We start from the raw sequence: 12,191 nt of genomic DNA, 5'->3' as shown, positions 1-12,191 counted from the left end.
AATTTTGAAATTGTGATGTGAGTACTACTACTGTCCACTACCACAAAAATAAAAGATGACATATAAATAAACAATTTTTTTTTAAAAAATTCAATAAATATATACCCAATGCTCTTAAATAGTTAAGTTTAAATCCATTCTCTCAGATTATTGATACCATTCAAACTGAACATACTTTAAAATTTTATGACTACCTTAAATAACAGGCATAGACTTTCTCTTTTAATATTGAGCAGGTTTCGTATTCATGTTTAAAAAAATAAAAAATAAAACTTAGATAACCCAAAAAATAGAAGAAAATAAAAAAAATAATATAAATGATAATGCAATGAATAACTATGTGTTAATTACTATGAGATTAATATGATTGTGAATGAAGAAGAAGAAAAAATCATGACCGAAAGTTATGCGTAAAATAAAAAAATAACCACAATGTGAATGAAGGAAAGTTAATAATAATTATATTTTATATTAATTTTTAAATTGCATTTACGTTGATCGGTGTTTATTAATAAGGTTAAAATAAAAATACGAAAATTGGACACCTTTCTTTATGTATTCTCTTTATATATATATATATATATAAAAGATTAAACTGAAATTAGAAATTCTTTAGTTTTTTAAAAAATTACCATATATTGTAAAAACTAAAAAGATAAAGACTTAATAGTGGAATAATGAGAAGTTTTTTTTCCATGGGACCAACGTTTTGCATACGTGGCCAAAAACCCATGGCTAACGTTAAACCAAAATCAAACGCAACACAACCCAGTAGTGGCCACATTGGATGAAAGACCAGATTTTTATTACCAACACATTCCACGTTCACAAACACGTAAGAAACAAATGCGAAAGGAAACAAAGTAAATGATTTGATAAATTGATGATGCTCTTGTCCACAACGAAAACAAGAAAAGAGAAAGAAAAATCACATTAAGATTAAGGGGAAAAAAAAGGAGAATATCAGAAAAAAATAAGCTATTGCGATTCATTCCCTCCACACATTCATATTTGCCTTATCCTGAAGAGTGTTACGTTTATTCTGATCTTACCTCTAAACAGAAAAAACAACCATACCTTGATGAGCTTTCTCACTCCCAATTAAAGCTCCATAATTGGTGTCACCACCACCATCATCACCATCATCATCATTATTATTACAATTGAACATATATAGCAGTGATCATCATTATTATTCATGGCTAGCAAACTAGCTTTCACGTTAACACACCCTCGTCCATGCACTACTGCAGCTAGTTCTTCTACTATTACCCCAACGCCTTTGCTTCCTATATCATCCTTGTCTTACCCTTCTGGTGGACACTTGATTCAGTTCAATGGCCGCCATTTATGCCTTCGTCGAAGGCTATTTTTACTATCCCCTAAGGCCACTGCGGATCAACAACAACAAGGTCTCTTTGACATACTATAATGTCATGTGTCATCGTTCTTCATTTATTTATTTGGTTATTAAAGATCTTCTTATAACAACAGATACGTACCCCTTTTTTAGTTGTTGTTTTCTCTTGTTTCAGGAAAGGTTGGAGACTTCGAAAAAGAGGTTGTTGATTCTAAAATCCTCCCTTATTGTAGCATAGATAAAAAAGAGAAGAAATCAGTTGGTGAAATGGAGCAAGAGTTTCTTCAGGCACTGCAGGTATATCATATGACACTCACCCCCAAAAGCTTTGTGCTTAAAAGTTAAAACCTTCTTAGGCCCCGTACGTCTTGATTATCGCAAGATAGAATACAGAGACAACCAAGATAGTTACATGAATTCATAGATTAGGTAACGAACTGCATACAAGTTCACGCAAACTAATTTCACCTGTGTACCGGAACGCCATAAGTATACTTCCTAAGTAACAATTTTCTGTCCATTGAATTGGAGACACAGGAGAAGAGGCATTTACATTTCGACACTACTTTTCTTACAAAAAATATATCTCAGCTATTGTGTATATGGATGACCAGGCATTCTATTATGAGGGGAAGGCTATTATGTCAAATGAAGAATTTGATAATCTAAAGGAAGAACTCATGTGGGAAGGAAGCAGCGTTGTTATGCTAAGTATGGAGCAACTTTTTGGCTGACACAGTAGCTGCTGTTATAACAAGTGAATCTTTTCTCAAGTCTTTCTTCATTAACTTTTAATTTGTTTACAGGTTCTGACGAACAAAAGTTTCTGGAAGCTTCTATGGCTTATGTGTCGGGAAATCCAATTATGAGTGACAAAGAGTATGATGAATTGAAAATGAAGCTAAAGGTATGGTACTTTCATCTCATAAAGGAAATTCCTTGAAAATTGATCATCTAGTTAATAATAGAAGGACAGACTATATAAGCATTTCGTGTTATCACAGCCACACAGGGTTTAGAAAAAGGTCACGTCGAGAGAGCGTAATACAGAGCACCTAATCTTAACAATTGATATCATAACTTGAACCTACGACCTTGAGATCACAAATAAACCATTTGTTCCAAGACTTTTCTTCATCTAAATAATAATAATTGAAGAAAAATTAGGAGTGAATGACCAAATTGATCTCAAAAAAATTTTAGATAAGACACTTTAGTTCTCAATAAAATTTTATTCTTTAAAAATTTTCAAAATTTATTTTCGCCAAACAAATTGGTTTTTTTGTCGGTTTCAATCAATGTTTTTTAATATGCATTTTAGACAAATAAATCTTTAACAAATTTTATTATAAAACAATTAAGTACTCAAAATAATATTCTCTAAGACAAGTTAGTCAGTATCCTTCCAAATGACGCACGGACTAATATGTCCAACTTAAATAAGTTTTAAGAATTTTTAGAGAATTAAAATTTGTTGAGAACTATGGTTTCAATATGAAATTTTTTAAGGGTTAATCTGCAATTTAGCTATTCAATGTGTTCCAGTTACATTTTGAAATGCTTGCAGTTATGAAATAGCAATTCTTGTAGTTGGAATAGTTGAAATCCTCTACTTTGTATCGAGTATGATTTTCTGATTTGATTGTTGTTTTCTAGATGGAAGGGAGTGACATCGTGGTTGAGGGTCCAAGATGCAGTCTTCGTAGTAGAAAGGTGTGAGTTAATCTGTTGTATGATCTTTGCAATGTGTAATTAACACATTTCCAATTCCGTTGTTGGTTCTATCTTCCTTATAATATGGTATGGTGTGGTGTTTATAGGTTTACAGTGACCTCTCTGTAGATTATCTAAAGATGTTCCTATTGAACGTCCCTGCTACTGTGATCGCATTAGGATTGTAAGGAACTTCCCCTCTCTTTCTTTCTTTCTTTCTTTTTCACTCTCTCATCTCTGTTTTACACCTTTAAGGTTATAACAATAACAATTTCTCTTTTAGGTTCTTCTTCCTTGATGATTTGACTGGATTTGAGATCACATATCTCCTAGAGGTATACTTAGAGAGAGTCATAGAATTTGAAAGAACTTGCATTCTTTTTGGTCCTTCCTCATGTTCGAATTGTTTGTTTGCGCAGCTGCCAGAGCCTTTCAGTTTCATTTTCACTTGGTTTGCTGCTGTTCCCCTTCTTGTGTGGCTAGCTCAGTCACTAACAAGTGCTATTGTCAAAGATTTCTTGATTCTGAAGGTACAAGTTTACGAAAACTCTCTCTCACGGAGCATGTGGTTTCACACGTGCCGACGATATAAGCTATATTCAAGTTCTATATGTGCTAACTTTTCAGGGACCTTGCCCAAACTGTGGTGCTGAAAACACCTCCTTTTTTGGGACTATACTATCAGTTTCAAGTGGAGGAAAAGTCAACAATGTCAAATGCTCTGAGTAACTATGCATCTACTCTAGCATTCTCAAATCATTGTTGTTGCTTCATATCATTCACCTTACTAACATCAAATTCATTTTAGATGTGGCACTGAAATGGTATTTGATTCAAGTACAAGATTGATTACATTGCCGGAAGGCAGTAACGCCTAAGTTTGAGGTACATTTCTTGTCCAAATTTTAAGCTCATATTATTCTCATACCAAGCATTGCTTAAATTAAAATTTCTCGTTTGTGAGCCCTCACAACGTTGCTGGAGAACTTTGTGTTGCAATTTGTCATAGCACTCTCCGACATGTTATGACGTGCACCAATTGAAATTGAAGATAAATTTTTGAGTAAATTATCAAAACAATATTCAAAATGTTTTGATATTAACAAAAACAATGTTGATAGATACGAAAGACAAACGATCCCCAAAAATATTAATAAGTTCGACAAAAATCACCAAACGTCAACTGATCATGTTTTCGTTAATAGAAAACGCTGAGCTGTCTGATAGAAAAGCTTAGATGGCAAATTTAACATTTGACATGCTGAAATTTATAAAATCTCCAATTCAAATTAATATAACATTTGTCATCCTAAGAATTGCTTATATAAAATTTTTCATGTTTGTGGGCCGTCATGATGTGCCCGTACCATTCTCAGGCTCGTTACGACGTGCACCAACTGAAATTGGGATAAATTTCTCATACCTCATGTAACCAAGGATCTGTACATTTTGAGCTTCACTGTGGATTATGGCAATAATATCCAATTAAATCTTATTGTTCATTTACACATTTTATTGGTCTATCATACAGGGATGCTTGAAACAGGTGGTCAACGGTTCCAGCAATGTGAGATCATTGATAAGAGTGTAATGAAAGTGACTAATTTATGAAATTAGCAAATAATCAATCATGATGATCCACGGAAGGCCATCATGGAGTCATGCTTCTCATTGTCACAAACAACAATTGTGATCAAACTGAAACTGTTGTTTTATGCCACAATGTCCTACTTGTGTAAGTACATATATGATTTGCATACTTGTAAGTAAAGTAATATATATGGACTTTGTATATAGCATACACTGGATTGTTCGTTGCAAGCTGAGTCATGAATAATGAGGGTGCTCAACATAGTCGATGAATCTAACTTAAAAATAACGTCTGTAAGGATTGTTTTTCTTTTCACACTTTTGCAGAATTTCTATGCACCAGGAAGGAACTTTACATAGCCAGGAACACCAAGTAGGAAGTGACAATATACAAATATTTTTAGCTAATTCAAAATATATATTATTTCATCTTTTTCAATTAATTGAAAGACTTGAGAGGCTGAACGGGACACTAATTGTAATTAAACCTATTTTATGCTTTTTCTCTTTTAATTTAGCCAAGCATTTTATCACTCATGTCTAAATTTTATTAATAGGAATTTAACTAATTTAATTTGAGAAACTGTGACTGTCTTTTTCAGTTTTCTCCATAGGTTTTTTCTAATCTTCAGTGTTGCAATTTATTAATGTTGTTCCAAGTTCCAACACTTTGCAAAATAAAATAAATAAAAAATGATCGGCTAATTTAGTATAAGATTATCCTAAAAACAGATTCGAAAGAGAGACATTTTGAAATTTATTTTGTAGGTTTATTTATTACAAAATCTTTCAAACAAAAAATTACATAATCATCTTTAGACCTGTTTGGGTAAGTTTTTAACAAAAAAATTTTTTTTCAAGCAATCTTTTTATAAGATTTTTTATAAAAGTAAAATTAATTTTATGTAAAAATATCTTTATATGTAAAAATTGTGTTTGGATACAATATAAAAATATTTTTTGTTTATTTATTATATTAAAAATATCTTTTTTAAAAAAAAGATATAAATTATAGTTTCTAAAAAAAGATTTTTTTATTTTTTAGTACTTTTATTTTTACTACTGAAATTTTACCAAACACACTAAAAAAATAAAAAAAAAAGACTCTTTTTTATTGAAAAAAAATTTTCTAACAACTTAATGACACTCAACCAAAGCACTTTATATACTTCAATTTAGCATTAGTAACATTTTATAGAAGGGTGGAGTAAATCAGGTTTTATATGTTACAAAAAAATATCTTTAAAATATAGGAATAAATTTTATCGCACTGCCTTAAGACTAGTTATGTTTTATGGAATAGATAGATGAGCATAATCTTAGTGTGGTCAACTTGAGAATATTTAGATGGACGAGCGATTAAACACGTATTATATAATAAAGAACTAAGATACAAAATAGAAAGTTGGAATAATACTTAGAAAAATCTTAAAAAGTCATTAGAATTTATTATCTTTTATTATCACTTAGCGAATAACTCAATTCCTTTAGTCTAGTTCTTTTAGTCTTATAATCCAACAACATACTTTATCCCATACTTTTAAATATATTGATGATAAAAAATAATAAATTTTGATGTTCCTCTAATATTTCTCATATCACTTATTATTAAAAAAACAGTATAATCTCGTTTTAGATATATAAGATCGGTAAAACATTTTATTAGAAGCGTGAATCAAATAGAAAATAAATAGGTAATAAAAGTGAGGAAAGAAAATCTGTGTATAAAGTATTTTTTCAATAACATGATATATGATAGGGTATAATAACCGTTTTTTTTATCCATATCACATTGTGTTTTTTATTTTATTTTGTTTGTGATCCATATAACATTTTATTTTCATGAATAAACATGATCTAACACCCAAACAATATTTCTTTATTGAGGTTTGTTCAGTTGCTCGTCATTATGAGAGGTTGGTCGGGTGTTGGGTCGAGAGCAACTACTAAAGAAAGGAAGGTTTTTTCTGGACCTGAATGCAAACTTTACGAGGTAAGATGCTGCTACGGTCATCAGTAGGTCGACGAGTGGGGCCACCTGCAATGACACTTCGATGCTAAAGTAAGTGTCCGTATGACGAAGTAGCTAATTAGGGTAAAGATGACATATCTTGGGGGAAGGGTAGGACCCTCCCCATTTATATCTTGTACTCAGGTGGGCCATCTAACTTGGGCCCGTCCACCTAGAAGCTTCTGCCAGCTGTCCAAGTCTTTCCCAGGAGGTAGAGTGACGCATGGGTCACCCTTGCGTGTACGGGTCAAGGACCCGTCGGGTCAGTAGCTCGCAACATGGACCCCCGGCCCTTTTTGGGCTGGGTCGGAATGGTGCCCCCCAAAGTGACAAGTCGTGAGGCTCGCAGTTGGCACGTTCGAATTACTTTTGTCTCCTCGTGCAACTTTTCTCCTCTGTCAACGGGATCCACACCTTTGGTGCGTATGAGATACCCCCAACTGTTGCCTTGAGCGTCGCTTTGGTTTTCGTGCCAAGAGTATTAAATGTCTTTTATGACTGATTTGAAAGTAAAGGGAAAGGTTCGTTTTGCCCCTGCTTTTTCGCGCTCCCCTCTCGATGGTTACCATCCAAGCGTTCATATCTCTTTCATAATTCTCTCAATTCTCATTTTCCTTTTTCATTTTCCAATTTCGCCTGCACCTGCTACTTCACAACCATCAATTTGCCTTCTACTTGCTGTGCATTTTGCTACATTTGCCTCCAATCCATTCCTTCTTTCTCCTTTTCTTACTAGTACGTGAATCTTTTGTGCTTATTTTGTTTATTTTGGTACTTCTGTTGTTGTTATTTGTTGCATTTGCTTCTTTTGTTGCCATTTGTTGTATTTTCTTCTTTTGTTTGCTTGAATTGAACTCGCCATTTTTAGCTAGTTCTTAAGGGGTACCATAGGTGTTTTCAACCTGGATTTAGGCCTAAAATTGTGTGGAATAGCGTAGGATAGTGATATAGCAAAACATAGTTCAGTTTTGACTTTCTCCGAACGTCCGACTTTCCGTTTTGACTTAAGTGGTGCCCTCACTGTAAATATGTCGCAGCAACCCAAGGTGCAAAACCCCATAAATCGTTATGCCTGGGTTACTACCGACGTGAGAATCACATCCTCCAAGATAACTCAGGATGAATTACAAGAATTCCAAAATTCTGGGGCGTTGTGCGGGGGTGGTCTAGAGGAGGAAAACTATGACGTGTTTGTTCCGGGAGCCCGAGAATAAATCTGCCAACTAAATTTGTCATCTCTTGGGTTTCCGATTGGATGTGGGTGTACAAGTCCATGTTCGACACGTTGGACGTTCGTCTCCCTTTCTCTCCTTTCATCATGGCCCTTTTGAATCGGTGTGATGTTGCCATGTCACAACTTTACTCCAACAGTTGGACCGTCATCCGCTGTTTTGAGATGGTATGTGACGAACTAAATTCCTGCGCGATCTAGAATTTTCTAAAAATAAATCCTCATTGCAAGTATAGCTTCTAAACCGGCAAGGAATCCCTTTCGTACAAACGTTTGGTTGTCAATTAAGCAAATCCAATAAAATTGATAACTGAGTATTTAAACCTCGGGTCGTCTTCTCAAGGAATTGCAGGGAAGTATGACTTATTATTAGCTATGGGAAAGGTAGAATTTTGGGTTTTTAAAATAAGGAACAAGTAATTTAAATGACAAGAAAAATAAATTAATAATAATAAAATCTTTTGGCAAGGTATAAGGATTTGGAATTTCTATCCTAGTTATCCTTATCAGATGTGATGAGAATTGAGTTTTAATCCCACTTAGTTAACCTTTACTAAAGCAGAGGAAAGTCAAGTGGACTAATTAGTTTGATCATCAGGTCCTAGCCAATTCCTAAGGAAGGACTAGGGTTAGAGCGATCTGAATCAATTAGTAATCTGCCAATTTTAACCACTGCTGAGTTTGACAACTCAAGTGTTACCAATTACTTAACAAAAGCCAAAAGGAAGAAAATATCTAAATTAAATTAAAAGCATTCATAAATAGAATAAAACAATCATAAACTGAAATACCTCAAATAATATTAATTAGGATATTCAAATCTAACATGGAAAAGTTCATAAGTTAAATTGGAAAAATAAATAAAAGGAACATTGAACCTGGAACTCAAAAGAAATTGTAAGTTGAAATAATAAGAAATCCTAAATCCTTTAAGAGGAATCCTAATCCTAAATCCTAAGAGAGAGCAGAGAACATCTCTCTCTAAAAACTACATCTAAATTATGAAAAGTGGATAATGGAAGACTTCTTCATGAATGGATGCATTCCCCCACCTTATAGCCTCAAATCTGTACTTTCTGGGCCAAAAACTGGGTCAAAAACAGCCCAAAAATTGCCCACAGCATATTCTGGTACGTACAGGTCACGAAAAAGTGACGCGGAAGCGTCGTCCACGCGTTTGCATGGATTGCGTTTCTGCCAGGTCACGCGTCCGCGTCATCCACGCGTTCGCATCGCCTGGCTTTGGGGCAGTGGTAAACCCATATTTCATGAGTTCTTTTGTGCTTAATTAGAGTGATTTATTCAACTCTTCACCTACTTATTCACATTAATTGCATAGTTTTACTTTCCCTTCCTTATTATGTCATATAATGAAAAACATATTTCCTAAGCTTTAAAAATTAATTATTTTAATTACCTTTACTTCCATTCGATGCCGTGATTAGTGTGTTGAGTAGTTTCAGATTTTCTAAGGCTGAACGACTTAAAGGATGAAAAAAGGAAACATGCTAGAATGGAAGGAGGAAGCAAAACGGAGCTTTAAAGAAACTGGTGTTCACGCGATCGCATGGATGACGCGATTGCGTGCCAAGCACGAATCAGCAGCGACGCGGCCGCATGACTGACGCGACCGCACGCCTTGAGTAGAGCGCACTTGACGCAGTCGCATGACTGACGCGACTGCGTGGAAAGGAAAAGCTCCAAATGACGCGACCGCGTGACCCATGCGGACGCGTGACAGAGGCCATGCATCAGAAATTATAGAATACGCCCCCAGCGAATTCTGAAGCCCTTTTTGGCCCAGATCCAAGTACAGACAGCATAGACCAGAGGTTATAAAGTGTGGGAATACTTCCATTCAAGGAGAGCTCGCATATTTTCACCTTTCAATGATTTAGATTTAGTTGAGAGGGAGATCTTCTCTCTCTCTTTTAGGATTTAAGATTTCCTCTTGTTTTAAGAGTAACTCTGGATCCAGGTTTAATGTTCTTTTAGTTTTTACTTCTATTTATTTATTCCAACATTTGAATTGATTATTATAATTTGATCTAAGAATTCTTCCGTGTTACAGACAGTTATTTGAATTAATGATATTTGAGGTATTTTCAGTTCATGATTGTTCTCTTTGACTTAAGTTATCATTGCTTTCCATCTAAGGATATTTTTATTATTATTCCAGCAATTTTACTTCTTCTTTCCTTTTAGTTCTGGTTAAGAATTTAGTAACTCAACAGTTATTAAACTCAACATAATTGATAATCGTTATCTTGCTAATTGAGCTGAACTTAAATAATCCCAACCTTCTCTTAGGAAATAATTAGGATTCAAAGATCAACTTAATTAGTCCCTTGACTTTCCTTTGCTCTGGTAAAGGTTGACCAAGTGGAGTTTAGATTCAACTTTCATTATTGTTGAGAGAGATAACTATGTTGGACCTCTAATTTCTCTACCTTGCTAAAAGTTGCTTTACAGTTATTATTTATCTTTAATTTCCATTTAATTCACTCGTCATTTAAATTGCTTGCTTCTCACCTTCTAAACCCCGATTACAACCCTTATAACCAATAATAAGAACATACTTCCTCGCAGTTCCTTGAGAAGACGACCCGAGGTTCGAATACTCGGTTAACAATTTTTAAAGGGGTTTGTTACTTGTGACACCCAACACGTTTGTACGAAGGGATTTTTGCCGATTTAGAAACTATATCTACAACGCAACCGTTTCTATGAATTTCTTTACTGGTAGAAAACCCGACGTCAAAAATGGCGTCGTTGCCAGGGAACTGCTAACGTGTGCCTTATTATTGGTTATTGTAAATATTTTTTCTTTTGCTTGTTTAATTATTGTTGTTTTCCCTTTTTATCTTTATTTGCTACTATGAACTCTCACCCCTCTCGCTTTGAGTTTGGTTCTAATATTGTTAAAGGAAATAGAAGTAACAGCAGGAATGTGCATCAAGGTCAGACCAATCAAGGATGGATGGAACCAAGAGGATCTAATCAACCCTTTTGGCAGCAACACCCTCCGAGATATCCTGGACAAAGACCATTCTACCGTGCATACCCAGCTGAAAGACATGGTGGACAACCTTGTAACTACCAACAAGCCCCACCCCGTGCATTTGAACCATCCTTTCAACATAACCTCGAACCACCACACTCACAAGCTTCTCTTCACCATTCGCCATCATATGATCCTTCCTTACCCCAATACCAATCCAATCGTTCCCAATCATCACCACTTTCCTTTGTATCAGGTCCAAGTCTGGCAAACCGTGAAGCAAAGGACTGCCTGCAAGAAACAATGATTAAATTTCAAACAACCATTCAACAACTGGAGCAAGCGCTAATTCAATGGGTCACTAGGCGCTCAAATATACAAGGATCAACCACAGCTCCATGTGGACAGCCTGATGAAGAGCGTAGCATGAAAGAAATACTAGAGACTCCAGTGGACAAGACAGAGAATGAATTCGTACTAGAACAAGTGGAAGAAGCTGTCATTGTTCAAGAAGAAGAGTTGGTTGAAGATCTAGGCGATGTTGAACTTCCTTGGGAAGCCAGAATTGAGGAAAACTCCGTCCAAGATGCCATAGTTTATGCTAAGGAGGATACCGTACAATCTCCAAGGCAAGTCGGTTACGAAGAATCAGACGGAATAATCCAAGAAGCAAAATCCCTTGATGATGATAGTCACAAGTCTAGTGCTCCTAGTGATGAACTTGCGTCCGCAAGTGAATTCTCTGAGATCGAAGAATCTTCCCCAAGTGAATATGAAGATGATGCGGAGGTAGATTTCTCTCAACCTCCAATCTATGACTCGAGTGATGAGGAAGACATAGAAGACTTTGACCAGGATACAAATACAATTGAAGATCTTTGCAAGGAAGTGGAAGAATTCACAGAAGAGCACAAGGAAACGGAACTTGCAGAACCACCAAAAACACCTATCCCAAGGCCGTTACCACCCAATACAAGCTTCAAGTGGGTACAATCATTAACTTATAATTTTACTTATTCACTTGAATATGGTTTGCTTGAAACAGATGGCTAACTTAGAGTTCTCTGCGGCTTTAAGAGTAAGAGGGAAATGGCTCATATTCAGAGCTGGTGCGCCCGGTTCAATAAAGTTCCATGCTTCACCTCGAAGTACACGGATTGGTATCGTGCTCAATTGCATGGATCACGGAGGACGTTTGGTCACCACGGTGAGATTCTACTTTTTAACCCGCCCGAATGGAAACTTACAAATCAAAACGGAGGCGGATCAAAAAACACAGCTTGGG

At 35.3% G+C, this 12,191-nt stretch overlaps 1 protein-coding gene across 2 annotated transcripts; it reads left to right on the top strand.

Annotated features, from left to right (window-relative positions):
- The first annotated feature begins 821 nt into the window (after positions 1-821).
- LOC107631093 (PGR5-like protein 1A, chloroplastic) lies at positions 822-5,196 on the top strand. Of its 2 annotated transcripts, XR_015902382.1 has the most exons (12): positions 822-1,412; positions 1,536-1,657; positions 1,975-2,071; positions 2,167-2,267; positions 3,017-3,073; positions 3,181-3,257; positions 3,357-3,408; positions 3,493-3,603; positions 3,701-3,798; positions 3,882-3,958; positions 4,605-4,808; positions 4,991-5,196. XR_015902382.1 is itself a non-coding variant. In XM_016334427.3 (11 exons), exons 1-10 carry the CDS (start codon positions 1,199-1,201, stop codon positions 3,949-3,951), a joined length of 999 nt encoding a protein of 332 aa, XP_016189913.1. In that variant the 5' UTR covers positions 822-1,198; the 3' UTR covers positions 3,952-3,958; positions 4,605-4,949. The 2 variants fall into 2 exon arrangements, 1 of the variants encoding a protein (XP_016189913.1); XM_016334427.3 differs by lacking the exon at positions 4,991-5,196 and having other exon boundaries at positions 4,605-4,949.
- Positions 5,197-12,191: the final 6,995 nt, after the last annotated feature.

This window comes from Arachis ipaensis, chromosome B1 (genome assembly GCF_059453495.1).
Source record: "Arachis ipaensis isolate K30076 ecotype BB chromosome B1, ASM5945349v1, whole genome shotgun sequence".
Taxonomy (NCBI): Eukaryota; Viridiplantae; Streptophyta; class Magnoliopsida; order Fabales; family Fabaceae; genus Arachis; species Arachis ipaensis.
This window is presented reverse-complemented; position numbering and strand designations above follow the sequence as displayed.